General features: G+C 52.4%; 11 protein-coding genes across 11 annotated transcripts, besides 2 other annotated features; 6 read left to right on the forward strand and 5 right to left on the reverse strand.

Moving 5' to 3' along the window:
* Positions 1 to 1,336: 1,336 nt before the first annotated feature.
* EKO05_0005012 (uncharacterized protein) lies at positions 1,337 to 2,122 on the reverse strand (the record flags this gene model as incomplete). The annotated part of the gene is made up of 4 exons (XM_038939254.1): positions 1,337 to 1,594; positions 1,670 to 1,885; positions 1,939 to 2,016; positions 2,087 to 2,122. 4 exons carry the CDS (start codon positions 2,120 to 2,122, stop codon positions 1,337 to 1,339), a joined length of 588 nt encoding a protein of 195 aa, XP_038799553.1.
* A 463-nt stretch (positions 2,123 to 2,585) lies between these two features.
* Positions 2,586 to 3,115, reverse strand: EKO05_0005013 (negative cofactor 2 transcription regulator complex subunit ncb2; the record flags this gene model as incomplete). Its single annotated transcript, XM_038939182.1, has 3 exons — positions 2,586 to 2,705; positions 2,756 to 3,015; positions 3,067 to 3,115. 3 exons carry the CDS (start codon positions 3,113 to 3,115, stop codon positions 2,586 to 2,588), a joined length of 429 nt encoding a protein of 142 aa, XP_038799554.1.
* A 167-nt stretch (positions 3,116 to 3,282) lies between these two features.
* Positions 3,283 to 3,331: a tandem repeat.
* A 990-nt stretch (positions 3,332 to 4,321) lies between these two features.
* Positions 4,322 to 7,730, forward strand: EKO05_0005014 (Non-specific serine/threonine protein kinase; the record flags this gene model as incomplete). Its single annotated transcript, XM_038939399.1, has 4 exons — positions 4,322 to 4,433; positions 4,648 to 5,086; positions 5,426 to 6,250; positions 6,302 to 7,730. 4 exons carry the CDS (start codon positions 4,322 to 4,324, stop codon positions 7,728 to 7,730), a joined length of 2,805 nt encoding a protein of 934 aa, XP_038799555.1.
* Positions 7,731 to 8,736: 1,006 nt separating this feature from the next.
* Positions 8,737 to 9,804, forward strand: EKO05_0005015 (uncharacterized protein; the record flags this gene model as incomplete). Its single annotated transcript, XM_038939462.2, has 3 exons — positions 8,737 to 8,868; positions 8,939 to 9,308; positions 9,365 to 9,804. 3 exons carry the CDS (start codon positions 8,737 to 8,739, stop codon positions 9,802 to 9,804), a joined length of 942 nt encoding a protein of 313 aa, XP_038799556.2.
* A 467-nt stretch (positions 9,805 to 10,271) lies between these two features.
* On the forward strand, positions 10,272 to 11,475 carry EKO05_0005016 (Glutaminyl-peptide cyclotransferase; the record flags this gene model as incomplete). The annotated part of the gene is made up of 2 exons (XM_038939151.1): positions 10,272 to 10,894; positions 10,977 to 11,475. 2 exons carry the CDS (start codon positions 10,272 to 10,274, stop codon positions 11,473 to 11,475), a joined length of 1,122 nt encoding a protein of 373 aa, XP_038799557.1.
* Positions 11,476 to 11,795: 320 nt separating this feature from the next.
* Positions 11,796 to 11,824: a tandem repeat.
* Positions 11,825 to 15,935: 4,111 nt separating this feature from the next.
* EKO05_0005017 (uncharacterized protein) lies at positions 15,936 to 17,273 on the reverse strand (the record flags this gene model as incomplete). The annotated part of the gene is made up of 2 exons (XM_059636505.1): positions 15,936 to 17,050; positions 17,231 to 17,273. 2 exons carry the CDS (start codon positions 17,271 to 17,273, stop codon positions 15,936 to 15,938), a joined length of 1,158 nt encoding a protein of 385 aa, XP_059492488.1.
* Positions 17,274 to 17,578: 305 nt separating this feature from the next.
* EKO05_0005018 (uncharacterized protein) lies at positions 17,579 to 18,847 on the reverse strand (the record flags this gene model as incomplete). Its single annotated transcript, XM_038939168.1, has 2 exons — positions 17,579 to 17,929; positions 17,978 to 18,847. 2 exons carry the CDS (start codon positions 18,845 to 18,847, stop codon positions 17,579 to 17,581), a joined length of 1,221 nt encoding a protein of 406 aa, XP_038799560.1.
* Positions 18,848 to 19,720: 873 nt separating this feature from the next.
* EKO05_0005019 (Methylglyoxal reductase (NADPH)) lies at positions 19,721 to 20,806 on the forward strand (the record flags this gene model as incomplete). The annotated part of the gene is made up of 2 exons (XM_038939387.1): positions 19,721 to 20,005; positions 20,063 to 20,806. The coding sequence occupies 2 exons, from the start codon at positions 19,721 to 19,723 to the stop codon at positions 20,804 to 20,806; spliced, it is 1,029 nt and encodes a 342-aa protein (XP_038799561.1).
* A 454-nt stretch (positions 20,807 to 21,260) lies between these two features.
* Positions 21,261 to 21,536, reverse strand: EKO05_0005020 (uncharacterized protein; the record flags this gene model as incomplete). Its single annotated transcript, XM_059636506.1, has 1 exon — positions 21,261 to 21,536. One exon carries the CDS (start codon positions 21,534 to 21,536, stop codon positions 21,261 to 21,263), a length of 276 nt encoding a protein of 91 aa, XP_059492489.1.
* A 301-nt stretch (positions 21,537 to 21,837) lies between these two features.
* EKO05_0005021 (Nuclear transport factor 2) lies at positions 21,838 to 22,505 on the forward strand (the record flags this gene model as incomplete). Its single annotated transcript, XM_038939431.1, has 6 exons — positions 21,838 to 21,841; positions 21,895 to 21,912; positions 22,006 to 22,070; positions 22,127 to 22,198; positions 22,247 to 22,345; positions 22,392 to 22,505. 6 exons carry the CDS (start codon positions 21,838 to 21,840, stop codon positions 22,503 to 22,505), a joined length of 372 nt encoding a protein of 123 aa, XP_038799562.1.
* Positions 22,506 to 23,082: 577 nt separating this feature from the next.
* Positions 23,083 to 24,378, forward strand: EKO05_0005022 (Acetyl-CoA C-acyltransferase; the record flags this gene model as incomplete). Its single annotated transcript, XM_038939480.1, has 2 exons — positions 23,083 to 23,226; positions 23,278 to 24,378. The coding sequence occupies 2 exons, from the start codon at positions 23,083 to 23,085 to the stop codon at positions 24,376 to 24,378; spliced, it is 1,245 nt and encodes a 414-aa protein (XP_038799563.1).
* Positions 24,379 to 24,523: the final 145 nt, after the last annotated feature.

A 24,523-nucleotide genomic window follows, 5' to 3' on the forward strand; every position in this document is an offset into this window, starting at 1 on the left:
ATCAAATAGAATATTCCGGCCGATGGGTACGCATTTTGACTGGTTAGCGTGGACTCACCGTGAGCCAGGTGTTATGCTAGGTTGAGGTTTTGTGATGAGATTGATTTTCTGAAGGATTGTATTCTCACGGTAACTTGAAGTTGTTTTTATATGCGACCATCGAACGCCGACAGCAAGCCCTCTTGCCAGTATCGGTCACTCCAAGGTGAATTGCTGGGTTTGCGGATGACTGATCTGAGACAGTCCAGGTAGACCGAGCGGTGATTTTTGTGCCGAGTGCTCTGATTCCATAGGATAGTTTACACTCGTCCCAATCGAACAGAACTACTAGATGAACGCATAACAGAGTTGCTAAGTGTGACAAATATCTTGGTGGTTGAGACGTAATTATGGAGAAAAAGACTGCTGTACTCCATCGCAGAATGAGACCATTAAGTCTAGTGATCATTGTGAGATTCCGACAGACATAGAAGAACCCTAGCTAGTAATGTATCATAGAGTCTGCGAACAGCGCGGAAAAGGAAAGAATTCAGCCTGGAAGGCAGATAGTGAGTGCTGTGTCTCTCAATAACTGCTTTCGTATTGTTGCACATGAGCTCTATATCGGTAGACCTGTGGTCTTCTCGAACTATGCCAACATCTGTATTGTCATCATTACCGAGATTTTCCTGACCAGAATTATCACATCTTCTCTGTTCCCGTCTGCCTTTTTTCCTGTTCCTGTCTCTGCTGGCTGTTCGAAGTACTCGGCGTCAGACATAACATGCTTGAATGTTTGCCTCCGTGTATGTATCAGAAAGAGGCCTGGTTGATGGTAGCTAAGAGACCAACTTCTGGCGGCCGATAGCTACTACGGTTGGTACTATCTAATGGAAGGGTTTGAAAAGAAGGTGAGTTGTGGCGTAGGCCAAGAGTTCATGATGATGAGAAACACGCGTAGGCGAACGAGACATCCAGAGTCGCAGTCCGTAGTATGTGCTACCCAATCGCGCCACTGAACCAGGCCGTACACGGGTAACCACGTTAGGCCTATCAATTCTTTTTCATAACGCTCGTCTGCAAAGAGTTGGATGGATTCGAATTGCCGGTCCATGATAGCCGTTAGGTGGGACTTTGAATCGATCTGCGTATGTCAGCAAAAGCTAGGAACAACACACGAATGTAGTCATCTGCTGCAACTAATTTCCAGAGGTATTGGTATCGTGATGTAGGAATACTATGGTCGTAAAGCCTCCTATGCTGAGGCTGGAAGAAATTGGATTTGCAATATCCTGCTCCTCCTCCCAAACTCCAGAGTGCGCCGGTATATCATGATATAGAAGTGCGCTCCTATTCCTCAATTTCTCAACGCGCGCAGTCGTTCGGTGAAGGCATCCTCCTCTTGCTCTGTAGGACCGACCTTTGTCTTCGGCGCCTCCTGGAGATCAGACTGCAGTTCAACACCCGCTTTGTCCGCAGCCTGTGCCATCATGCGCTCAACATCTTCTTGTGGTGTACCAACTGCGGTCGCCGATGAGGTGATGTCGTGGTAGAGCTCGGTTGCGGAATCGACGTTCTCAAACTGCTTCTCGAAGTCCACCATGACAGCGGCAATCTGAACATATGTCAGCTTTCTTTCTCATGTTATGCCCACCGTGCAGGTGATCTCGTGCGTATCGCGAAAGCTTACCCTCTCCGGACTCATCGACTTCATGGCTACATCCAAGCTGCGGTTGACCTTCATCATGTTGCTGGTAATTTGTCGCATTGTGACGGCGGTCTGAACACGGCCGGCAACGGCATCGACCCGGGAGGCTAGTTGCAGGAGGTTGAGCTTCTCGTTCTGCTTGCGCACGGCGTTCTGGGCGTAGATGCGGGCAATGTCATTGTGGCCTTGCTTCATAGCCTGTAGCGGGTTCGTAAGCCACGTTCGAGTATACAGGCTGTTCATTTGCGCACCTTCTCGAGCTTTGCCTTCTCTTGCTGCTCCTCTTTCCCGGCCTTGAGTGACTGGCGGTTAAGCGACTTTGCTGTGAACTGTGGAAGTCAGCATTGTGCCTCATATTTGAGCCGGGGTATTTGAGCCGGGGTCGGTGCGCCGGCGGACCTTGAGGTTGAAGAGGGCATTTTCGAGGCCGGACATGGTGACGGTACGTTCTGCGTATGCAGTTGTCGTGTGCGGTAGTATGCAGGGTAGGGCTGCGTGGGTAGTGCAAGTGATAAGCAGAAGGCGGGCAGCCGGCTGACTGCTGACTGCTGGTGTTCGTGGGGTTGGCGCGTAACGTCACTGGCCCCACGCAGCCTCACATTCACTCGACTGCGTACTTTCACTCAACGTCGGTGCATCCAATATGTAGCAGCCAGCGCGGCTGTGAATCGTGTCATGTATAGCTGCAGAGCGCAATGCAGCTTCAGCCAACGTTTGGTATTTTGGTTATGTCTGCGGTTGCGCAGCACTCTTCTTATACTGCGGCCCGTGAAGCCGGGAAGAAGTGGCCTTCGTATGCTCCGTCTATGTATGTCCCAAACGCCATCCCGAGACCTGTGTGGTCAACGCCTTCAACGCCTCGCAGCCTGTGTCGTATTATTCATTAAGGTGACTCTCATCACGAGGGAGCCGAGTTGAACTTGTCCGTGGCCGAGCGGAAAAGCTCTTCTTGCGCGCGAATCAGTTCCTCCTCGGTCATGCCGCTCTGCTCGATCTTGGTTTGCTTCTTCTCGCGGTTCTGTTGCGCGTCAGCGAGGGAAGCTTTACGAGGGATGTGTGGGCGCATACCTGCTGTTGCTTCTTATAGTCTTGCGCAACCTCGAGGATGGCAGGCACGTATTCACCAAAGTCCAGCTCTTCGAGCGCCGCCTTGACGTGCTCGCAGGCTATTGTCTTTTTTGCGTCCTTTTCGGCGATTTCATTGGCTTCGGAGGATATAAGCGTGATGAACTCGACGCAGCATTCTATGAGCAGGTCCCGTGAGTCCTTCGCAAAGGTCATGCCCGGCTCGGTCGCCAGGATGTCTTGTACAATCTTCTGCACGGTCGCTGGACGCGTTAGTTGCCCGAATGGGACCTGCAGGCTGATCTAAAACACACCCTTTGGCAGCGACAGGTCATCGTTGCCGCCAAACTCGCGGTCAGACATGTTCGGCGTTTGCGCAGTGTTTGACTGTCTGAATGGCAGCGCGTCGACCTCGGCGAGCTCGGACTTTTATGTATACAAAGAAAGCGCGCCCGGGTGCAGCGCGGGAGGGAACAACGTTGCTCCATGGCAGCCCGGCCAGCCTCGCCAATCAGTGAGCAGCCATGCACGTGGATGTCGATGTCGATGATGTCGATGTCAAAGTCGGTGCCCAATGTCCTTTGTGACACCCTGGAGCGTGTGCACCGGACCTGGTGCCGTGAATGCATCTGGAGTGTTCGGTTTGGGGCATGCAGGCCTGTTCTGGGTCACTGCCACGCCATGGGTCAGCTCGTCCGGACGCATCAGCTGTGCGAAGCAGCCGTCACATGAAAGTCACTCGCAGTCGCTGCTGCCAGTGGCCCCAATCTCGCCCTGCGGCTGTTATCAGGGTCCCTGACTGCCGTATCCGGTGCCCGCGGCGGCACATGCAGCTCACGCATCGGTGCATCAAGGGTGTGGATCGTTGCGTCTTTTCCTGTAACGACAGTTCCCGCAACATGCGCAGGGAGATTGGCGCGTGGATACCACTCCATTCCACTTGGTGCAGCTCGTCCGTCGTGAGGGTATCCGCTGCCCACTTGGGTCGAGCTGATACGGCGGCGGTGGAGCCGCAGCGCAGTGCAGTTCACGCAGCGATTGGCGAGCTCCGGCGCAGACGATCCACGACGCTGGCTGGCGGTGGAGCCTGGCGTCATCGTGCTGCATGCCTTGGCGCAAGCTATCGCGCTTGTGCCTTCTCGGACGCGAGACAGACGACCAGCCGGCAAGCTGCTTGTCGCCGAGCACAGACTGCCCGTGTCGCAGCGCAGCGCAGTGCGGATGGGGGTCAACAAATGAGAGCAGTGGCGGTGAAAGGGTTGCCAATGACGCCTTGTAGGACGCTGCATGCTGCACGCTGCAGGCCAGGTACCTACTGTTAGTGCCAGTGTCGCGGCCGGTTACGTGCATGGCCGCTGATGCGTGCCAGGCCCCGGTGAGTGCGTGAGTGCACCTGCCCAGTGCCCGGCTCGTGTCCTCCAGGTATGACTTTGTGTTGAGGTGAGGTGAGGTGAATGAGCGGCACTGCACTTGCCTATCTCGCCAACACCGCGGCGTCTGGCTATCGTACACACGCTTCCTACTCCTACCAGCATCCCAATAATAAGCTGGGCTGGGGAGCCTCTGAGCATGCGCGCCGCCACGATTGCTCTTACACACCGTACCAATCCAGTGTCCACCGGTGGTGTGCAAGTCCCAACGGTGCCCGAGATTCCGCCCTACGCATCAAGCTGGCTGTTAGGTTGGTTAGACCCCTCCTGTCGCTGGCGGCTGGCCCACGTCCGACTAGCACCCAAGGACCCAAGGTACCGCGCTGTTCACCGCCGCCGCGCTGAGCCCTGAGGCCTGGAAGAACTCGGGTGTCTTTCTTCGCGCGACGCTCGTGCAGGCCCGATAGAAGCCTTAGCAGAGATTTTCTCATTTCCTCTGCTGCGGCTAACGCTGTTTTGGTGCAGCGAGCCAGGTTCCAGTGGATTATCTATTACATATGACTTCACGCCTGCAACACATGGACCTGGTCACCTCGTCTCCCGCGACTTCGAGCATACGCACTGCCAGCACTGCATCCACCGCCAGCACATCACGAACCAGCCTCCCAGCAACCACCACCATTCCGTACAGTGCTGCTGCCGTCGATGCTCGTCCAGCACGACCCGGACTAGTATCCCGCGCCTCTGAGATCTCTCCCACCAAGGCCTCGCGACCCCGCCGTCACCTGTCCACAAAGTCCTCGAGTGCAGTGCCCACCCTGTCCACGCTCAACGCCAGCAACAACGAGAAGCCCACCAAGACTGCCGTCCGCCCTCCCCCCAAATTCGGCAAGATGACCTCCACCAACGGTGGCGCTCCCTCAGCTGCAGCAGACCTGCTGCGGCAAGCTATGGGCAACCAGAGGTAAGCCAATCTCGCCTCCTTTGTGCACTTTTCTGCCTTTCGCCGCCCGGTGCCTAGTGAGGGTGCGCACACTCGCAAAGCCCGCAAAGGGCAGTTGCGGCCACCACTTAGCTCAGCACCAAGCAAGTCGCAGCCAGTAGCGTCGCCCTGCTGAGTGCCCATGGTCAACGCTGCGTTACACACGTTGTGCCCTACGGTCAGCTTTTCGCCGCTGCACCCTTTTATTCTGAGCAGCATCACTTATTCTCTCAAAACTTTTTACTGCACACCCCACCGACACCGACTGCCCGCCCGCACCACAGCAATGCCGGCCCACAACACCTTACTAACGCCGCACAGAGCCGCGGCCCACGATGACGACGGCCACGATCAGATCGGCTCCACCAGCTCGACCCCACCCGGTGCCTCAACGCCGCGTCCGGATCTCACTGACAAACGACTACCGGGTATCCTGCATAGCTACTTTGGCCAGGTTCGTGATTCCTTCATGCCCCAAAGCAAATCCTCGTTGTCAAAAAGTTCCAACCCCGCACCTGCTTCGTCTTCAGACGCCGCTTCAACGGAGCCGAAAGAGAAGGAAAACATAGAAAAGCCTGCCCCTCGCCAGACCATGCTGCCTAGCCCTGCTCCCAGTGCCTCTTCTCGAACCCCCTCAGCTTCGCAGTTGAATGGTGAAACAGAGAAGCTAACGGAAGGCGATTTTTCGTCACCACAGAATCAGGCCACTCCTCCTCAGACACCCCGCACACGCTCACAGGAAGGGAAGCCGCCAACATCGAGCCTGTCGCGCACCTCGCTTGCGTCAAACAACTCAAGAGAGTCGAAAACGTCGAACAAGTCGGACAAGGAAACAGCAGTGGTTGGAGCACCGAAAGGCAAGCTCGCCGTAGTCATCTCAGAAGGACGAGACCTGCGTGCAAGCACAGACCCGTACTGTGTTATTCAGTTCCAATGGGCCGAGTACATCTCGGATGGACCCAAGCATGACGACACAAAGGGCCGCCGTGGCCCTATGCAGATGAGGCGAACCGAGAGCGAGATGCAGAGGCCCATGGCTATCCCAATGAAGAGCCGCCAGAGCAGTAACAGCGGCCACAGCTCAGACGCTAGAGACGACACTTTCGAAGAGACAACGAACCCCACTTGGGAGCATGAAGCCGAATTGTACGCACCCAACACACATCCTGCATCAAGCCACATGCTAACAGAACGTAGTGATGTCGTCGGCGATCATGCTGAGGTTGACATTTCCGTCTACGATCGAGCAAACGGCGAGGCTTTCCTCGGCCACGTTCGCTTCTGCCCCAACCTGATCGAATACGATCAACCATACGATGGCTGGTTCGCGTTGGAACCTCGCGAGGGTGAGACCGGCAAGGTCACTGGCGAGATCCACCTCAAGCTCGACTTCCATAAGATCGAGAAGAAGGCGTACGGCCCGGAGGACTTCGAAATCCTCAAGCTCATCGGTAAGGGCACGTTTGGCCAGGTTTTCCAGGTCCGCAAGCGTGACACCAAGCGGATCTATGCCATGAAAGTTCTCTCGAAGAAGGTCATTGTCCAGAAGAAGGAGGTGGCACACACGCTTGGCGAGCGAAATATTCTCGTCAGGACTGCGATGGCGGACTCCTCCTTCATTGTTGGCTTGAAGTTCTCTTTCCAGACACCGTCGGATCTCTATCTTGTCACTGACTACATGTCTGGAGGCGAGCTGTTCTGGCATCTTCAGAGGGAGGGCCGCTTCCAGGAAGCTCGTGCGAAATTCTACATCGCAGAACTCATCCTGGCTTTGCAGCATCTGCACGATCACAATATTGTCTACCGCGACCTAAAACCCGAGAACATCCTGCTCGACGCCAACGGTCACATTGCACTTTGTGACTTTGGTCTTTCCAAGGCCAACCTTACCGAGAATGCCACTACCAACACATTCTGCGGTACAACTGAGTACCTGGCCCCCGAAGTGCTCTTGGACGAGCACGGTTACACAAAGATGGTCGACTTCTGGTCTCTTGGTGTGCTAGTATTCGAGATGTGCTGCGGCTGGAGTCCTTTCTATGCGGAAGACACCCAGCAGATGTACAAGAACATTGCTTTTGGAAAAGTCAGGTTCCCCAGGGATGCTCTGAGCACCGAGGGCAGAAACTTTGTCAAGGGTCTTCTGAACAGGAACCCGAAGCACAGGCTCGGCGCCACTCGGGATGCCCTGGAGCTCAAGGAACACCCGTTCTTTGCCGACATTGACTGGGATGCCCTGTCGAAGAAGAACGTCGTACCACCCTTCAAACCCAAGCTCAAGGGTGAGCTAGACGTTTCCAACTTCGACCCTGAGTTTACAAACGCCCTCAATGGTAATGGTTCGCTGAACGCTCGAGCTGCTGCTCTAGCATCTGGTGTCAACCCCGCCTCGACGCCGCTGTCACCGACGATGCAGGCCAACTTTGCTGGCTTTACATTTACTGGCGAAAGCACCATGGAGCAACAGTTTGGCAGCAGGACTCACAACGACCATGACCGAATGGAAGAAGACGAGAAGGACGACGTCAACTGGGACAAGCCAGCGGGCCGCGGAGATAGGATGTCTGGTGTCATTCCCAGCAACAACGAGCAAGACATCTTCAACCACGGTCAAATGGACGTCTAGACGACAGCTCGGTCAATCTGGAGGCTGGTCCCACAAAAAGTGTTTCAGCAGCGCTGTCATGATTTTCACGAATCCTCTTCCCAAGTCTTGGTAGGACCATTGACCATTGGCCCGTAATTGTTCTGGATACCCTACACCTGTCCGTCCACGAAGGCCCCAAACTGCGTTCAAGGCCCATTGTACATCCTTTCGTTTTGCACGTAGGCTTTTGCCGCACGTTTATCGCTACATTTACAGCAAGCGCTTGAACAATACCGAGTGCCACATAAGAGTACTCTTCACGCGCGCTCAGATCGATAGGGCTGACCATGAAATCTACATACCACCTACGAATGTTGGACGTTCGAATTACAACCAGAAGGACCACACCACCGATACGCCTCAGAGTTTGCGACAAAGGTACAAGTGTTTTCGTTTCTTGGAATTGCCTTCATTGCATTGCGTGGGGTGCTTGCATGGGAGCATTTTGATTGTTAGAGTGGTCACTCACTCATGCTGGCGTCATGGTCTGTTGTGTATCACACATGTTTTCATCCTGCGCTTCAAGCATGTTTGAATTTGCCTCATTCGCATCGTCTTCAAATGTCAATGAGTGGACTGGCTAGGGTCGGATAAGGCTGGCACTCTGTACATATGGACTGCACAAATACATATTACCGAGAACCATCGGTAATAGTAATGAAACAATATGTCAAAGAAATATGTTCCTTTTACTGCCGCATTCTTCTGAGCATGCTGCAATTGCTCGAAAGGTCGCTGGCGACTTCGGCTACATGGGGTGCGTTCTCTTCGAGGAACACCTGGTCTCCCTAGACTGTTTCAGGCATGGCTGATTTCGAGAGGGTGAATCGACATCGACCTCGGCAAGCCTAGGAGCTCCTCAGAGCTTGGAACCGTGATTGCCGCCCCGCTCAACTTCAAATCTCTCAAGCACTACGTGTCCAAGCCTCTCATATCTTCAGTCGACGGTCGCATTACATCGAACCTACGTCTGTTTCGATACATCATGAGCGAAAAGGCAGGCCCCGGTGTTGGCTTCGAGTTCCCCAGCTACGAGGTCTCATGGCTCAAGCGTGATCTGCTTCTTTTCGCAGCGAGCATCGGCGCTACTTACCCAGAAGAGTTGCACTTCCTATATGTAAGTTACCCCCACCACGTTCAAGGACAACACAGGTCCTAGGCGCATTCGATGTTGATTGCTTTACTAGGAGCTGCACCCTCAGTTCGCTGCTTTTCCTACATACCCCATCATCTTGCCGTTCAAGCATACCGACCAGGAAGTCATTGATTTTTACGCCCGCTCCAACGCCGAGCCCATCGATGGCGTACCCAAGTTTGACACCAAACATGTTCTTGACGGCGAGCGCAAGCTCCAATTCTTGAAGCCTATCCCCGTGTCCAGCGAAGGCCGCAAGTTCGAGATCAGGAGCAAGGTGCTCGGCGTTTATGACAAGGGCAAGCCTGGCACAGTTGTTGAGACAGAACAAAGGCTTGTAGATGCAGAGTCTGGCGAGACATATAGCAGGGCTGTGGGCAGTGGCTTCTATGTCGGCCAGGGAGGATGGGGAGGACCCAAGGGTAAGTCTGACGCCCAATCGCACTCTCACGATGCACTATGTTGACCCTTTTGCCAGGTCCCAAGGTTCCTAGCTACCCACCCCCCGACCGCGCGCCCGACGCGACCCGCACTGTCCAAACTACTATGGAGACTGCACACATTTACCGCCTGAACGGTGACTACAACCCCTTGCATGCCGACCCCGAGCCAGGCAAGAAGATGGGCTTTGGTGGACCCATCATCCATGGTCTCTTCTCATGGAACATGTCTGCCCACGCCATCTTGCAAGCGTTCGGTGCGAGCAAGCCTGAGAACATGAAGGAGTTCCAGGCGAGGTTCGCAGCGCCAGTCAAGCCTGCTGACAAGCTGATCACGGAGATGTGGAGGACAGGGGAGAAGGTCGAGGGCGGATTTGAGGAGATCAGGTTTATTGTGCGAGTAGAGGGAGGGAAGACAGTACTTACGAATGGAAGAGCTGTGGTCAAGATTGAGGGGCAGGTCAAGGCGAAATTGTAGATTTCTTTTTTCGTATCTACAGTAGAATGAGGAACTTGTCAATTGTCATCTACGATTGTCCAGGACTTTCATTCTATCGAAACAGCACTAGACGTCATCAGTAAGAAGTGGAGTGTATGCACCAGTCGAGTTAGATCCTCCGCCTCTTGACCGAGATCTGATCTGATAAGATGAATGTGCAACGTCACGTGCAAATCCTAAGCTTCAAGCCTCGGAAACTGAAACACTTGAGATCATCACCGCCAATGGCGTTCGGCAAATGCGGCACTAGACACAAGTTCACTCCTGCCTAAGGAAGCAAGGGACGATGTTATCGAAGTTTCAATTGATTCGGCGCTGAAATAGGGTGCTCAACACTGCAACTTACCAACCTTCGTACCTCTTCGACGAACATGACCTAGTTGCAACTCTTTATCCTCGAGTGTACACAGCTCTCGGCGCGTCCGACGCCCCTACGCGCAGTCGCAATGCTCTTCTCACTACCTTCTTCCCTCTCGGCACTCACATACCTCCTCTCCTTCCCGTCCGCAAACGCATACAAGCCGCTCTCGGACAGCTTTCTAAAGGCAATACCATCACCCGGCGACCTCTTCGACCACGAACACGGCGAATTGCTTGCGCCAATCCTCATCCCCCGCGTGCCCGGCACCGCTGGCCAAACGACTACGCAGCAACACTTTGTATCCTATTTCCAGCGCGAGCTGCCCAAATGGGACATATCCTGGCAGAACAGCACCGCGACGACCCCGACCTCAGGCGGCAAAGCGCTGCCTTTTCAGAACCTGATATTCAAGCGCGAGCCGCCGTGGGTGAAGCCCGGACAGTCCAACCTGCTCACGTTGGTTGCGCACTACGATAGCAAGATTGCCCCCAAGGGGTTTATAGGCGCGACAGACTCTGCGGCGCCATGTGCGATGCTGATGTGGGTTGCGAAGGTGGTGGATCGACATGTGCAAAGGATGTATGATGAGATGCAAGCACTAGAGGAGGGAGGGACAGTAGAGATGGACATGGGCATTCAGATTCTGTTGCTAGATGGAGAGGAGGCATTCCAGGCTTGGACAGACACCGACTCGCTGTACGGCGCAAGGTATGTACATTCCAATCTTTCTGCTGAAGCAGCAGGCAAGGTACTGTCTGATGGAGACATGAACGCTAATGTGTGTTGACAGGAGTCTTGCAACCGAATGGGCAGCGACGCGAAACCCCCCGTCTTCAAAATTCTACCAATACCGCACCCCACTCTCGCAAATCTCCCTCTTCCTCCTGCTCGATCTCCTCGGCTCCGCCTCCCCCAACGTCCCCTCATACTTCCCCACCACACACTGGGCATACAGACATCTTTCCACTGTGGAGTCGCGCCTCCGCTCCCTCGAAATCCTCGAATCCAAACCTTCCACACTCTTCTTGCCCGATGTCAACATGACAATGGCTGGCTATGGAGGGATAAGTGACGACCATTTACCGTTCATTCACCAGGGTGTCGAGGTGCTCCATGTGATCCCGAGTCCGTTCCCAAGGGTCTGGCATACAATGCAGGATGACGGTGCCCATTTGGACGGGGCGACGGTGAGGGATTGGGCGAGGATTGTTGCAGGGTTCGTGTTGGAGTGGTTGGATATGATGGAGGTGTGGGATGAGCCTGGGGCTGATGGGACGATGGTATTGTAAGGTCATAGCAGAAGCGAATGCACATTCTGACCGCACAGGACTTGGCTTTGGTGCTGTTGCCTCGGACCTTGGCCTTTCGTGGTGTCTATAACAACATGTTGTTGAGCGTCTCTATAAAAATGGATAAGGTAACGGTACTCGCATTGGTAAAGCCAGCGTGTCACTTGAGACGGGTGTTGCTACCAATCATCTGAATGAGTTCACGAATGAAAGGACTTCTATTGCACGATTCTCACTTCTCATCACAGGCTGCGGCTGAAATTAGTGCTTTGTGTGGGCCCGCACTATCTGCAGCTTAATTAAGTTCCGTATCGTCCAGAAACACGAACAGCGAACAGCGAACAGCGAATGGTGGATAGCCTGCTATAAGGCTGGCACTCAGCCTACAGTCATCTTCGTTCTTCAAAGTCCCGGTGTTGACGGCACCTGGTTTCTCAGTCTCCCTAAACCGAACATGATAGTCTCGGATGGAATCCTCATCTTGCTACTTTTATGTATGGCTGCGCACTCCTGCCATATCTTGCTTCTCGAGTTCGTTAAAAAGAAGCCACTACCCTCAGCATTGAAAAAACGTGGAACTATTTGATGCTTACCGGCCATCTCTGTCTGCCTTTCTTTAACAATTGTCACCTCGGCCTTGACTAAGCTGGTCGAATCTGCGGAACGTTCAGCCGACTCTGAAGTCAATGCGGACATTGGTGGCATTGGAATCCTTCTAGGCTTGTTTCTACCCTCGTTTGCAATTGTTATGATATTGCTTTCAGGGAACTGGGAGGCCGAGCCATCGGGGGCGAGGGAGCTGTGTATGGCTCACCTGGCAAGTATGTCAGTTCTTCACAAGCAGAAGCTGACCGCGCTGACTCCTCCAGATATGTTTTATCTCGGAATCAATCTAACAAAATCAAGCCACAATCTCAACCTTCGTGAGACAATCGTCGCATGTTCCAGCATCGATGCAGTCAGTGCTTCAGTCTCCATCACTTTCTCAGATAAGGATGTCCTCGCTGCTCGCAAACTCGTATTTGTTGGATTCGCAATGCAGCTTGCTGCTTTCGCTACCGTAGGCTACACCCTTGGTTGGCTTACAGAACGGTTCCCATCGAAATGTCTGCTCGAGCTACATCATCCAACGATCAGTACTTCGAAGGCCATGATGTGGAGTTACTTCGCAATCCGGTTGTTCGCGGCCTTCTCGCCGATCCCAACAATCTGGCGTCTTGCGAGCCGGCTGAACGAGATGGAGCACGCTCCACGTGAGAGCCCGAATGCCAAACGGGCCAGGAATTGGGGGACTTTGCCGGCTACGCTATTCACAAACTATCTAGTTTTAGGCTCGGTCGCTCTTCTTCAGATCGTCTCTACATTCAGTATCACACAGGCGGATTTGCCTCAGTCCGCTCAAAGGCTGATCAGCGAATGGGGCCAAAGTGCAGCACTCATCGTGGCTGGGGTATCTATGAGCCATGTCAGCTACTCATGCCTTTGTCTGCTTAATCTCGACGCTATGAAACATCGCCTCAAAATCTGTCAGACCAATCACACGCCAGTCAAGTGGGCCTTTCCACAATGGACGTGGAGCTACCCCCTGAAGCTTCTGAAGCAGAGATGGCCCCTATGCAAGTTAGTGTTACGACTTGCGGATGAGCTCCTCTTGGATATTGGACAGCTTCTCCGGAACCATGAACTCAAGTTGAGCCAGAAAGAGCAAGATGACCTGTGGCAAGAGCTTCTGGTGGCCTTCACCACTAACGATGCCACGTATGTCATGGACTGCTTGGACAGAGGTGCGCCGGATAATCGATACAAAAAGACAGCCTGGCATATCCTCTCCATACGGCTGCCCGGTTCGGAGACATGATATACTCAAAAGACTATTACCGTCCGGTAACTATGAAACTTCAGCAGATGATGATCGCGTCACATTTGAAAAGTTCAGTGCTAAACTTGATGCAAACGAGCCAAGTCTCAGAGATGCGTTTAGCGAGAAGGCTCGTACCAGTGTCTATTACAGGTTGTTATCTCGAAACGCTGATAATGAAGTGCCACTGCTACTGGCAGTCAACGCAAACCAGAACGATGCAGTTTCTTGGCTTCTAGGGCGTTTGCTCGAGATCGAGGTCACCTCCGGCCACACATCCCCGGGGGCCAGGAGATGTGTCGCAAAAGCCCTAGTCAAAGTGATCAGGGCTGAAAAATTGGACGTACTGAAGATATTCTCCAAAACATGGTCTCAATGGGAGAGTCTAGTGACTGGGAGCATCAGGTCGGGATGTTTCGTCCTTGCTGGTTTGCTTTAACACTGGGTAAAACCAAAGCGGCAGCTTTTATTGTCTCTCACAGTTCACCACCATACTGGGAAAATGAAGTGCACCAGGACGTTTCTGGTTTCTTCGAAATGATAAGGGATCCTCCTGAGCCAGAGGCAAAATTCTGGTTCGCATTCTTTGTAGAATACGATCCAACACCTCCGGAATCTCATCCCTGGCCCGGAACGAGCCAGTCATTCGGAGTGAGGAAGGGGTATGCAAAGATTTTACTCGAGAAAGGCTACGATCCTGGAGATCTATGTGGTACTGCTCTTCGCGAATCTGAGCGTGACTGTTCTCGGTTCCTGGCAAATTGCGCAGACCACCTCAGCTCGTTCTCACCTGAGGTCCTTGATAGTGTGGTCTCGAATTCTTCGGGGTTTACAGACGATACAGCATCGCTCTGGGCTGCTGCAGGCGCTCGAGACTGGCCCGAGTTCCTCGATACACTGGGGCTCATGAATCTTCGTGGAGTGTGGAGTGGAAGACTCGATCGAGGCCGAAGCTCTTCAAGGCGGCTGCTGCAGAATAGTCAATGCAATTTTCTACGCGGAAGAACGGATGGGTCGGGGGGTGCAAAAATACCGTCTTATATATACGGCACGAGCACTCACTCGGCTAGTCATGAAGTCGAGTTATGTACCAACTACCGAAGTCGACAGTATGGTACAGCTCTTTATCAGCCACGGTGCTTCTGTCCTTCGATCCTCTGTACTGGCGCCCAGTATTTTATTCGACGTGCTGCTGGAAGGCAGACTTGAGACCGATTACGAACCACGCGAAGCAGTTCTCGACATGTTAATCGAAGCAGCAGTAACCGAAGAGGTCCAAGACAGAACCAAGGCCGGTGCCGCCCTCATGACTTGCTGCGAAGTTCTGGTCCAACAATGTGCGGGATCCGTCGTTAGCATTCGCGTTCTGGGGTGCATGCGCGGCTGCTCAGACTGGGATGCGACCCGAGAACGCCATACGACGGCGATGAAACCCCACAAGCCTTTCTCGAGAACAGTCTAACGGATGTGTTTGCCATTGACATGCTTGGGTTCGGAAGTCCAACCGAATACAAAGACAAAATCATACAAATCGCAATCGACATGCTAAGCAACTGGAGCGAGTTTCACAGGAGCCCTACTTCCTGTATACCAGAAGACAATTTCGAGGGTGGATTTCCTAAGGAGGAGGACTATCTGGAGCCGCTTTTTGAATATAGAGTGGATGGATTCTGTAGGTCTGAGATGGGGAGTGAAGAGCATCTTCTTTAACGGCTAAATCTGCATGCGCTTGTGTACGGGGGATTTGGTTGAAAGTATTTACTTCACGTGGTCCAAAGCTTTGCATTTCCTTCCAGGCTCGCCAACATTACTCTTCAATATTTTCAGTTAAAAGATGCTTCCTCACATACTTGCTCTCGCGTTGCAGAGAAGCGGGCTACAAGCTGACAATCTTTGGTGATACAGAATGTATTGAACGCTAGTCTCTTAGCTATTTTACAACCCTGAGGTACACTATAAGACTTTAGCAACTTCTCTTAGATTCAAACAGCAGTAAAAATAGCGCTAAAGGCCTCGGGTATTACTACTTGCAGCTTAAGAGACTGCTGACAAGACAGTGTAGCCAGCTTTCTCTGCGACGCGAGAGACTTGTACCTTCTAAATACCCCAACCATGACGACCAGAACAAAGGAGGCGTACTTGCGCGACATACATCATGTTTTTGGGTCTTGTCATGGTGATGTTGGTATAGTGAATTCCGAGTACGCTGAAGGAGTGACTGGCTCGACGATCAGTTCGGTTTAAAAATGCACCATACAACAGTCTGAATTTTTGACTAGTACCCTTATACGCCTTGGGATAACTTCTTCTTGAGCTCGACGCTTGATGGCAAGAATGCATCCGCTGACGTTAACTGCTCTGTGAACGGATCCCCTGGAAACCATAACTGCCTACTTGAAACTTGTAATTAACCCCTCCCCTGGGTGGTACCACACAACGTACTCCTGCTTTCCCTACTCTCCAAAGCATCCAACAACAATCAGGTATGTGATACCACCGAACCCGCAACGGAGCTCGTCTTCTTTTCAAATCTTCAGGGCGCTAGCAGGCTCCAACGGTTGGTGGTTTTCACGTGCCCAAAGGGAGATGGTTGAGCGGTTCATCAGCTAGAAGGAAGCTTTGGAATCCAATCATTCATGGTTTCGCCGTGCTTGAAGTGTTGTGCAACATGGTCCATGCGAGCATGGACAGACTCGAGCTCGATCTGACAGAATCCGCACCACAGAGCGTTTGGATCGACGTGTTTCCTTACCCGCTCCCAATCTGCGCGTGGTTGATAAGCGAGCTTTGTTTCGTGGGTGGCATGTCGAAGATGCTGTTGTCGAATATGAGCCAAAAGTTTTCGTTTTGATCTGAACGTTCGGTCTTTGCAGTCCCTCTTCGCGCATTCCAGAGTTCTGTGTTTCTCGAAGTGCTTCAGATCTTCAATAGGCTCAAAGCAGAAGTCGCATGTAGAACCCACTTCTTTCAGCCCGTGCGGCATACATATCCACTCCGTTGGATTGAATTCGTGCGTTGTCATTTCGTGATCTTTCCAGAATGAGGGAATTGTGAACGATTTTTGACAGACGGTGCACACGTACGGTGTGCGGATCTTGCTGGTCGCATTGCCAGATATGGTAGTAACGCCATCCTTGTCCGCTCCACTCGCGGTATCTGCAAAACGTTCTGGCCATTGCCTTCTGCCAACGCGTTTTGACGGATGGCTTATACTCTTCTTAGATACATAATAAAGACATGGCTCTTTAGTACCCGGAGGATGCTTTAGAACCTTTGCTGTAAACTCTGGCGGTTCAATGATATTTCGCAATGAGGCCAATTGTTTCGCTACCTTCTTGATCGAAAATCCAGATGCATCTGCAAGGCGGGCCTTTTCAGCTTCATCTGGATATGGGCAGTGGTGATTTTTAATGAACCACTCATTTATTATCCATGTCCCACGCCCACCTCTCAATGAATGTGGGTTCGCAACGCCCGTTCTGAGCTGGTATAAGATCTCAAGTATTCGTTTTCTTGGGATTTCAGTTGCAGCTACCAGGTCGTCCATCTGGGTTGGTGTGGGGTGCGGGTGAGAGTTGTTATCCAGAAACCATTGTCTGATAACCCAAACCTTCATGTTTTTGAATTTTCGTGGCTCTGCGGGTCTACGGTCATAGCTGGCCTGACTGCTGAGGAGTCTCAGCGGACGAATCCGATGTGTAATTGATACCGACGATGCTGAAAAGTTTCCATCAGCCATGGTACGATGCGAACGTTATGGTAAAGGAGACCCTGAACCGTTGCAACGCGGAGGAAACATCATGCAAATCGAACACAGAAAAGGGAGCCCATGATGAATGACACATGACCTAAGATGCATGCATGAGGTTGTAGTAAAAAAAAGACGTATTGTCTCACCAGTTATAGAGATCCGCTGCAACCAGCGTGTAAGATGTAGCATGTTGGAAGTCGGCACGCTGACGCAGGATACACAAATGCAGGTGCACACCCGCGCCTCGATGTTCTGAGGGTTCGGATGAGACGTGATAGGTCCTGATCCAGGAGTGCGACATTTCAATGTGCCGCCCCAAAGCAGTTAGCCGAAACGCACAGACATGATCACGAGAAGACCATGGACTCTGTCGCACTGTCTGCTGACAACCGAATAACACTTATCCGTACTTCGCTTGCTTCATAGACAGAAGTTTGATACATAGTTGTCTTCACAAGCTTTTATATTACTTTTGTAGATCTGCCGTTCCTTTTTCACGCCTGGCCTGGCCATACGGCATCAGCAATGCTCCTAACAAGCTGAAGCTTCTTCCGCATATCTTCGTAGCCCAGAGAATTGCCCTCCGCATGCGATGCGAAACCGCACTGTGGGCTGACACAGCACTGCTGAATGGCGTCCTCGTGACATTGGCCAGTGCCCTTTGCGATCCAGTCAGCGGCCTGTTTGACGCGGGCGATCATCTCATCCTTGCTCTCAAGCTCGGGGAATTTGGACGTAATAACACCAAGTACAACGTTCTTGTTCTTGGGAAGATGTGCAAGAGGTTCGAAGCCTCCAGCACGGGGCGTGTCGTATTCAAGGTAGTAGGTATCGACGTTCAGGTCCTGTAGCAGTCAGCGCTTGTTCTGTTGCGATAGGACAGCCTCGATTACCTGGAATAGTTTCTTTGCGATGTTGTCGTAGGCGCCTTCCGAGAAGTGACGGCTGCCCACGTAATTGCCTCTGCAGAGATGGATGCCGAGGTGCATATCCGCTGGGCGTTCGAAACACTTGTTGTAGAATTTGACGTATGCGTCGAACATGTCGTCAGCCGACTTGTCGTTTTCCTTGTCCGCAGCCCAACCCTCCAACATTTCCTTCGAGCAGAAGTACGCCAGGTTGGGGTCGTCAATCTGGATGTTTCTGATGCCTTGCGAATGCAGAATCTTCAGCTCCTCCTGGTATGCCTTTGCGACATCCTCGAAATATTCTTCATCATTTTCGTACGCCTCCTTGGGGAAGCTACGTCCATTCAGATAGCGGAAGTGGTACCAGCTGGGGGAGATCAAGGTAATCTTGATGTTTTTCCATTCACTCTCGGGGAGCAGGCTCTTCATGAGGTCGACCTCGTATTGATTGCTGGACTTTCCGGAGTGGCTGATCTTGCCAACGCAGACGGTGACGTGGTTGGGAACCTCCTTGGCTTCCATGAAAGACTTGACGTCGGGAGCGTAGGGGCGGAAGATGCCAGCATCGTAGCCCTTCAACACACCAAGCTGAAGCTCCTTCATGCCGTTCAGAGTCTCGAAGAAAGTGCCCCAAAACATGTGTCTGGTATACTCTCCACTAGACACGACCTTGAGGCCGCAGTCTTGCTGAAACTTTACGACGTCTGCGACTGCTTTCTTCTCCAAAGGCACCAGCTCGTCCGGCTGGGCCTTGCCGGAAGCAACATCGTATCGCTTTTGAACAAGCTCCTGGGGTCGAAGAAGGGAGCCAACATGCTCAGCGCGGAAAGGTGGACTTCTCTTGAGGGACGACATTCTTGATTGTAATTTGTTGTGTTAAAGAAAGAGAAAGTAGTTGAAACGAAGGCTGCTGTAAGAAGGCATTGCCCCTCTTCTAGATTGCGGGGCACCCTGGATCGGGCGCTCATCTTGGTCCGTGGAGCATTTCGACCTTGACATTCAAGACCGGGTGCCGCGCTCGGATAAAGAGTAAGGGGAGCGCAACGACGGTCGATTGGAAGGCGAAGTTGCGACGGCGTTGCGGGCAATGTGGGATGCGGTCGTCGAGCTATGGTGGGGCCTCAGCTTAGCCCCACACACTCTTTACTGGCCAGGCTGACATTGAGTCTGGACGAACATACAAATCTTACCCGACCTTGATCTCGCTCTTGATCTCCAACAAGGAAGGCTCAAAGCTTCGTTGCACTGCAAACGGCGGTTGAAAATGCGCCTGTTCCTCTGTTGCGGTGTCTACGTGCACGTACCCTTCACCAAGAAAGACAAGACAACGCACATACCGGGAACCGCAGCGCACGAGCTGGGTCAACAAACCGCGATAGATCCAAGGACAGGGCGGGCGCGAACCGACTTGAAGGTTTAGAGAGCCAGCTCTGTAAACACGACGCCAAGCTTCATTTAGCGATGACGACACCAGCATGTACGGATATAACGAAGATAGATGGCATTTTTGTAAGCGACGAATGAATGGCCTGTGTTATCCACGGCGAAGCAGTTAACACCGGTGCTTCGGCAGAAGCTAGCCCGCGCTACTTAAGTGGGATGTCGGAGTATACAAATATCGCAACATCTCGCGCAATTGGGGCTTGCAAACGTCTCACAGACTTCAAACATAGCTTGAATCCACTTCTCAATCACTGCGCCAATTTCTAGACAACAGACTCTCCCATAATGACTCGCGTTCTACTCACTGGAGGAAGTGGCTTCATCGCTGCGCACACCCTGGACATTCTTCTCGAGCGTGGCCACTCTGTCGTCACGACTGTCCGCACGCAAGAAAAGGCCGACACGATCAAGAAACAGTATCCTCAATACGCAGACAAGCTTAGCTTCACAATTGTGCCAGATATTGCGCAGCCTAATGCTTTCGACGAGGCTGTCAAGTCAGACCCTCCATTCGAGGCCGTTCTGCACACAGCTAGTCCATTCCACTTCAACGTCACAGATGTCCAGAAGGTGAGTTAAATCTGCAGGTCCGTGAATACAAGTGCTGTCGCCGACTGACTGTAACAGGACCTGATCGACCCCGCGGTCATTGGAACCACGGGTATTTTGAAGTCTATCGCCAAATATGCACCCTCCGTAAAGCGTGTCGTCATTACATCCTCATTTGCCGCCATCGTTCAAGCCGACAAGGGCTTCTGGCCTGGCCATGCGTACTCAGAGGCTGACTGGAACCCGATCACTCTCGAGGAGGCGACCGAGAACCCCATGATGGGTTACCGCGCAAGTAAGACCTTTGCTGAGAAGGCGGCTTGGAAGTTTCTCGAGAAGGAAAAGCCGAACTTTACAATTTCTACCATCAACCCGCCGATGGTGTTTGGACCTATCGCCCATGCCCTTGACAGCCTCGAAAACCTGAACACGTCCAACGAACGCATTCGCAACGCTTGCCAGGGCAAATTCAAGGACGAGATACCTCACTCGGGAGTTTTTTTGTGGACTGACGTCAGAGACTGCGCTGAGGCCCATGTCAACGCATTCGAGAAGCCAGACGCAGCGAACAAGCGATTTTTTGTTACTGCCGGCTACTTTTCAAACAAGGAAATTACACAGATCATCAGGAAGAACTTTCCACAGTTCAAGGACTTGCCAAGTGACTCGACACCTGGCGGTGACTACCCTGAGGGCACACCAGACAAGGGTCTGTACACGTACAACAACAAGCGCTCGATCGACATCTTGGGGTTGAAGTACAGGAGTCTGGAGCAGTCGATCGTCGACTCGGTCAAGTCGTTCCAAGCGAAGGGCTTGTAAACGATGCGAAAACCACGGGTTTACATTACAAGCGTCGAAGGTTGGCTGAAATTAAGACAACATTCTTTCGCGTTGCAGAAAGAGTCGGCTGCATTGTCTCAGCGACAGCCACTTAAGCAGTTTTGCGCTATAGGCCTTTAGCGCAATTGTAACTGCCTCTTAATCATTAAGATAAGCTACTGAAGTCATGTAACGTCTTGATAGATTGTAGATAGTTCAGGGTATAGCATTACATATCTCCTGTATCACTATAAATTGTTGGCCTGTAGCCGGCTTCTTCTGCAACACGAGAGAACATTGTAAAACTACTAATTACGTCTAGACAATATGGATGTGCGGTCACTGGTGTTCGTTCCTATGACAGATGATGTCAGCGTATGTCGTGCTGGATTTGTAACAAGAATAGCAGAGAACGAATAGCAATCAGCCTGTTGAGCTTGAATTTTTTTGAACTTCATCGTCGTTTGACTCGGAAGTTATCGTTTGAAGTGTTGATCATCATAATGCGGGAGCGGAGAGACGGTTGGTACTTACAACATGGTAGCATTCCATAACTCGAAAGCTTGAGCGCTTCAGAAAGCAAGTCAGTGCATACCTGCGGTATGTAAAGCTTTGAATGCAGAGCAGCCATCTGCGATATCTCTTGCCAAAATGATTCGGCAGCTAAAATCTGAAGAGCACCCGGCACGGAGATGTCTACGCTCATCTCTGATGCCTCACTTAGCCCCATTCATAGACACAGAGCATAGCTAGTTGTGTTGTGTTGGACAAGGCGTGACGTGTCACGTTTGTGTGGTGTTGGAAGAGGAGAGCGAAAGCGCGTCGACGAAAGAAAACTAACCAAGCACGGAGGTTTCTCGGACCGACGCTGTCGACCCTGCCCCACCAGCCATCGCCAACAAGCAAGACAACCTTTTGACTGTGCCCAAACAAGCCCAACTTGTGACAACATCAGCCCTTCTGCCTTCGTGCACAACTCGAATAATAATCCTCTCCACTTTTCCCAGCTTCGCGCCCCAAAATCTAGCAAAATGTGTATGTTTGTGTCTACCCCGCATCAACCATATTATGAGACTGACTGTATGAAGCTTTCGAAGAAGTCGGCAGTATGTATACCACGAGGCCACGGCCCTACAAATCGAACTCGATTAGCTAGGAATGTGCACTGCACCTTGGACTGCTACTGATGTCCACCACAGAGCAGTTCGTCGAGTACTACTACAAGACCTTCGACGAGAACCGCGCTGCTCTCGCCCCACTTTACGTATGCGCATCACAGCCACAACCAACGGAACACAACGGCTGATACATATTGGACAGCGCGACCACTCCATGCTCACATTCGAGGCCTCTGGTATCCTTGGAGCAGCAGCCATCGTTGAGAAGCTCCAGGTGAGTACAGTCTTTGAGAGAAGGCTATGCCTAGGCTGACTTGCCCAGAACTTGCCCTTCCAGCAGGTCCAGCATCGCACCGACACTCTCGATGCTCAGCCCTCTGGCCAGAACGGTGTTCTCGTCCTGGTGACCGGCGCGCTCCTCGTACGTACAATGTAGAAATCCACAGCATCTGGCTAACCATACCCAGGTCGAGGGGTCAGAGAGGCCCATGAGCTTCACCCAAGCTTTCAACCTCCAGCAAGATGGCGGAAGCTACTACGTCCTCAACGATGTCTTCCGACTTGTATACCCTGCCGCATAAACGCCAGAGTCTATGGCCTTCGAGACGATGATTGGCGACGAATTTTTGATTTCTGGAGCATTTTCGCGAGGAACGACAGGGTTTCGAGGGTGGAACAGGAGGGTGGAACAATTGCTTGACACTGGTTGTAAATCGCAGCAGATTGAATCGCACAGCGTCGTCGACCTCTGCCAGGATTGTTGCACGCACGAAGGACGGCTGACGATATATAGCACCGCTAGATGGTTACAATGCATGTGCACTTCAACGCGGCCTTCTTTCCTCAGTCTCTCGGCTCATCTTCCGACATATATCCGTTTTCGAGCACTGACGTTGCTCATATCCGATCCTTTTCCGGTCATGTGACGCTGGAAAAGGATGAGAACTTAGCCGGCCTTTCCCCAGAGCTTCTCCGCCCCGCGCTCACTTGCCGAAGCTCCAGATCGGAGCTCTAACATCAAAGCCATGGCTTTCTTCCGCGGCGAGCTTCCACGTTCTTGTTACCCACTCCTACTTCTGACCTCTTCTTCTGTACAACCAAAAGTATTTTGAAGACTCTCTCCTGCCATAGCATTTTTCTTACACACAGCTACCTACAATGGCGTTCGTGCAGAAAGGCATCAAGAACATTCTCCAGAAAAACCCAAACGATGTTGTCATTCTCTCTGCATTGCGAACCCCAGTAACAAGGGCAAAGAAAGGAGGCTTGCGAGACGCATACGACCATGAGATGCTCGGTGCTGTAGGTCACGCCTAACACATACGCCCTCGATTCCGTTTTAATATAACATAGGTCCTCAAAGCAACGATCCAAAAGTTCCCCAATCTCGAAACCTCGAAAATCGACGATGTCTGCATCGGAACTGTCCTCGCTGAGCTTGGTGGCTCGAAAGCTGGCCGCATGGCCGCCAACCACGTCGGCATTCCCACAAGCACATCATTCAGCACGGTCAACCGGGCTTGCGCATCCGGACTTTCCGCCATCACCTCGATCGCAAACTCAATTGCCGTCGGACAGATCGATGTCGGCATTGCGGGCGGCATGGAGAGCATGACGCGCAACTACGGCACAAGAGCGATTCCAGTGGAGCTGTGGCCTGAGATGAAAGATAGTCCTGTGAAGGAGGCGAGAGAGTGCATCATGAACATGGGCATCACGTCTGAGAACGTTGCTTCCCGCTACGGTGTCAGCAGAGCAGACCAGGACGCGTTTGCCGCAGAATCACAGCACCGTGCAGCCAAAGCGCAATCCTCGGGTCTCTTCGACCAGGAGATTGTCCCCGTTACAACGCGCTGGATTGAGCCCGAGACGCCCGAGAATGTGAAGAGTGTCACGGTCACCAAAGACGACGGTATTCGCGCAAACACCACAGTCGAGAAGCTTGCCTCGATGAAACCTGCGTTCAAATCCGACGGCACAAGCACAGCAGGAAACAGCAGCCAAGTCAGCGATGGCGCGAGCGCAGCGCTCATGATGCGCCGTTCTGTTGCTGCAGAGCTGGGGCTGACCAGCCACATCATTGGCAAGTGGGCGGGTACCCAGGTCGTTGGGTGTCAACCGGACGAGATGGGTGTTGGGCCTGCGCTTGCGATTCCCAAGCTGCTGGAGTACACGGGCGTTTCCAAGGACGAGGTGGATACCTGGGAGATCAACGAGGCGTTTGCAAGTCAAGCGCTGCACTGCATCAGGACCTTGGGCTTGGAGAACAACATGGATAAGATCAACCCCAACGGTGGTGCTATTGCGCTGGGCCACCCGCTGGGCGCGACGAGTGGACGCATGCTGGCGACTATGCTCAGCGAGATGGGACGCAGTGGGCAGCAGGTTGGTGTTATCAGCAAGTGCATCGGTACGGGTATGGGCATGGCTAGTTTGTTCGTGCGCGAGCACTGAGAGAGAGGAAGTTGCTGTGTAAAAGTACTTTCTAGCGACATACCAACAATGTATTCCACGTCTGATCGTCTAGCTCTTCGTGAGATAGCATATGGGGTATCATAGACAACAAACACTGAACTCCTGATCCCATGCGATGCTCCTG

Source organism: Ascochyta rabiei, chromosome 7, assembly GCF_004011695.2.
Source record: "Ascochyta rabiei chromosome 7, complete sequence".
NCBI lineage: Eukaryota > Fungi > Ascomycota > Dothideomycetes > Pleosporales > Didymellaceae > Ascochyta > Ascochyta rabiei.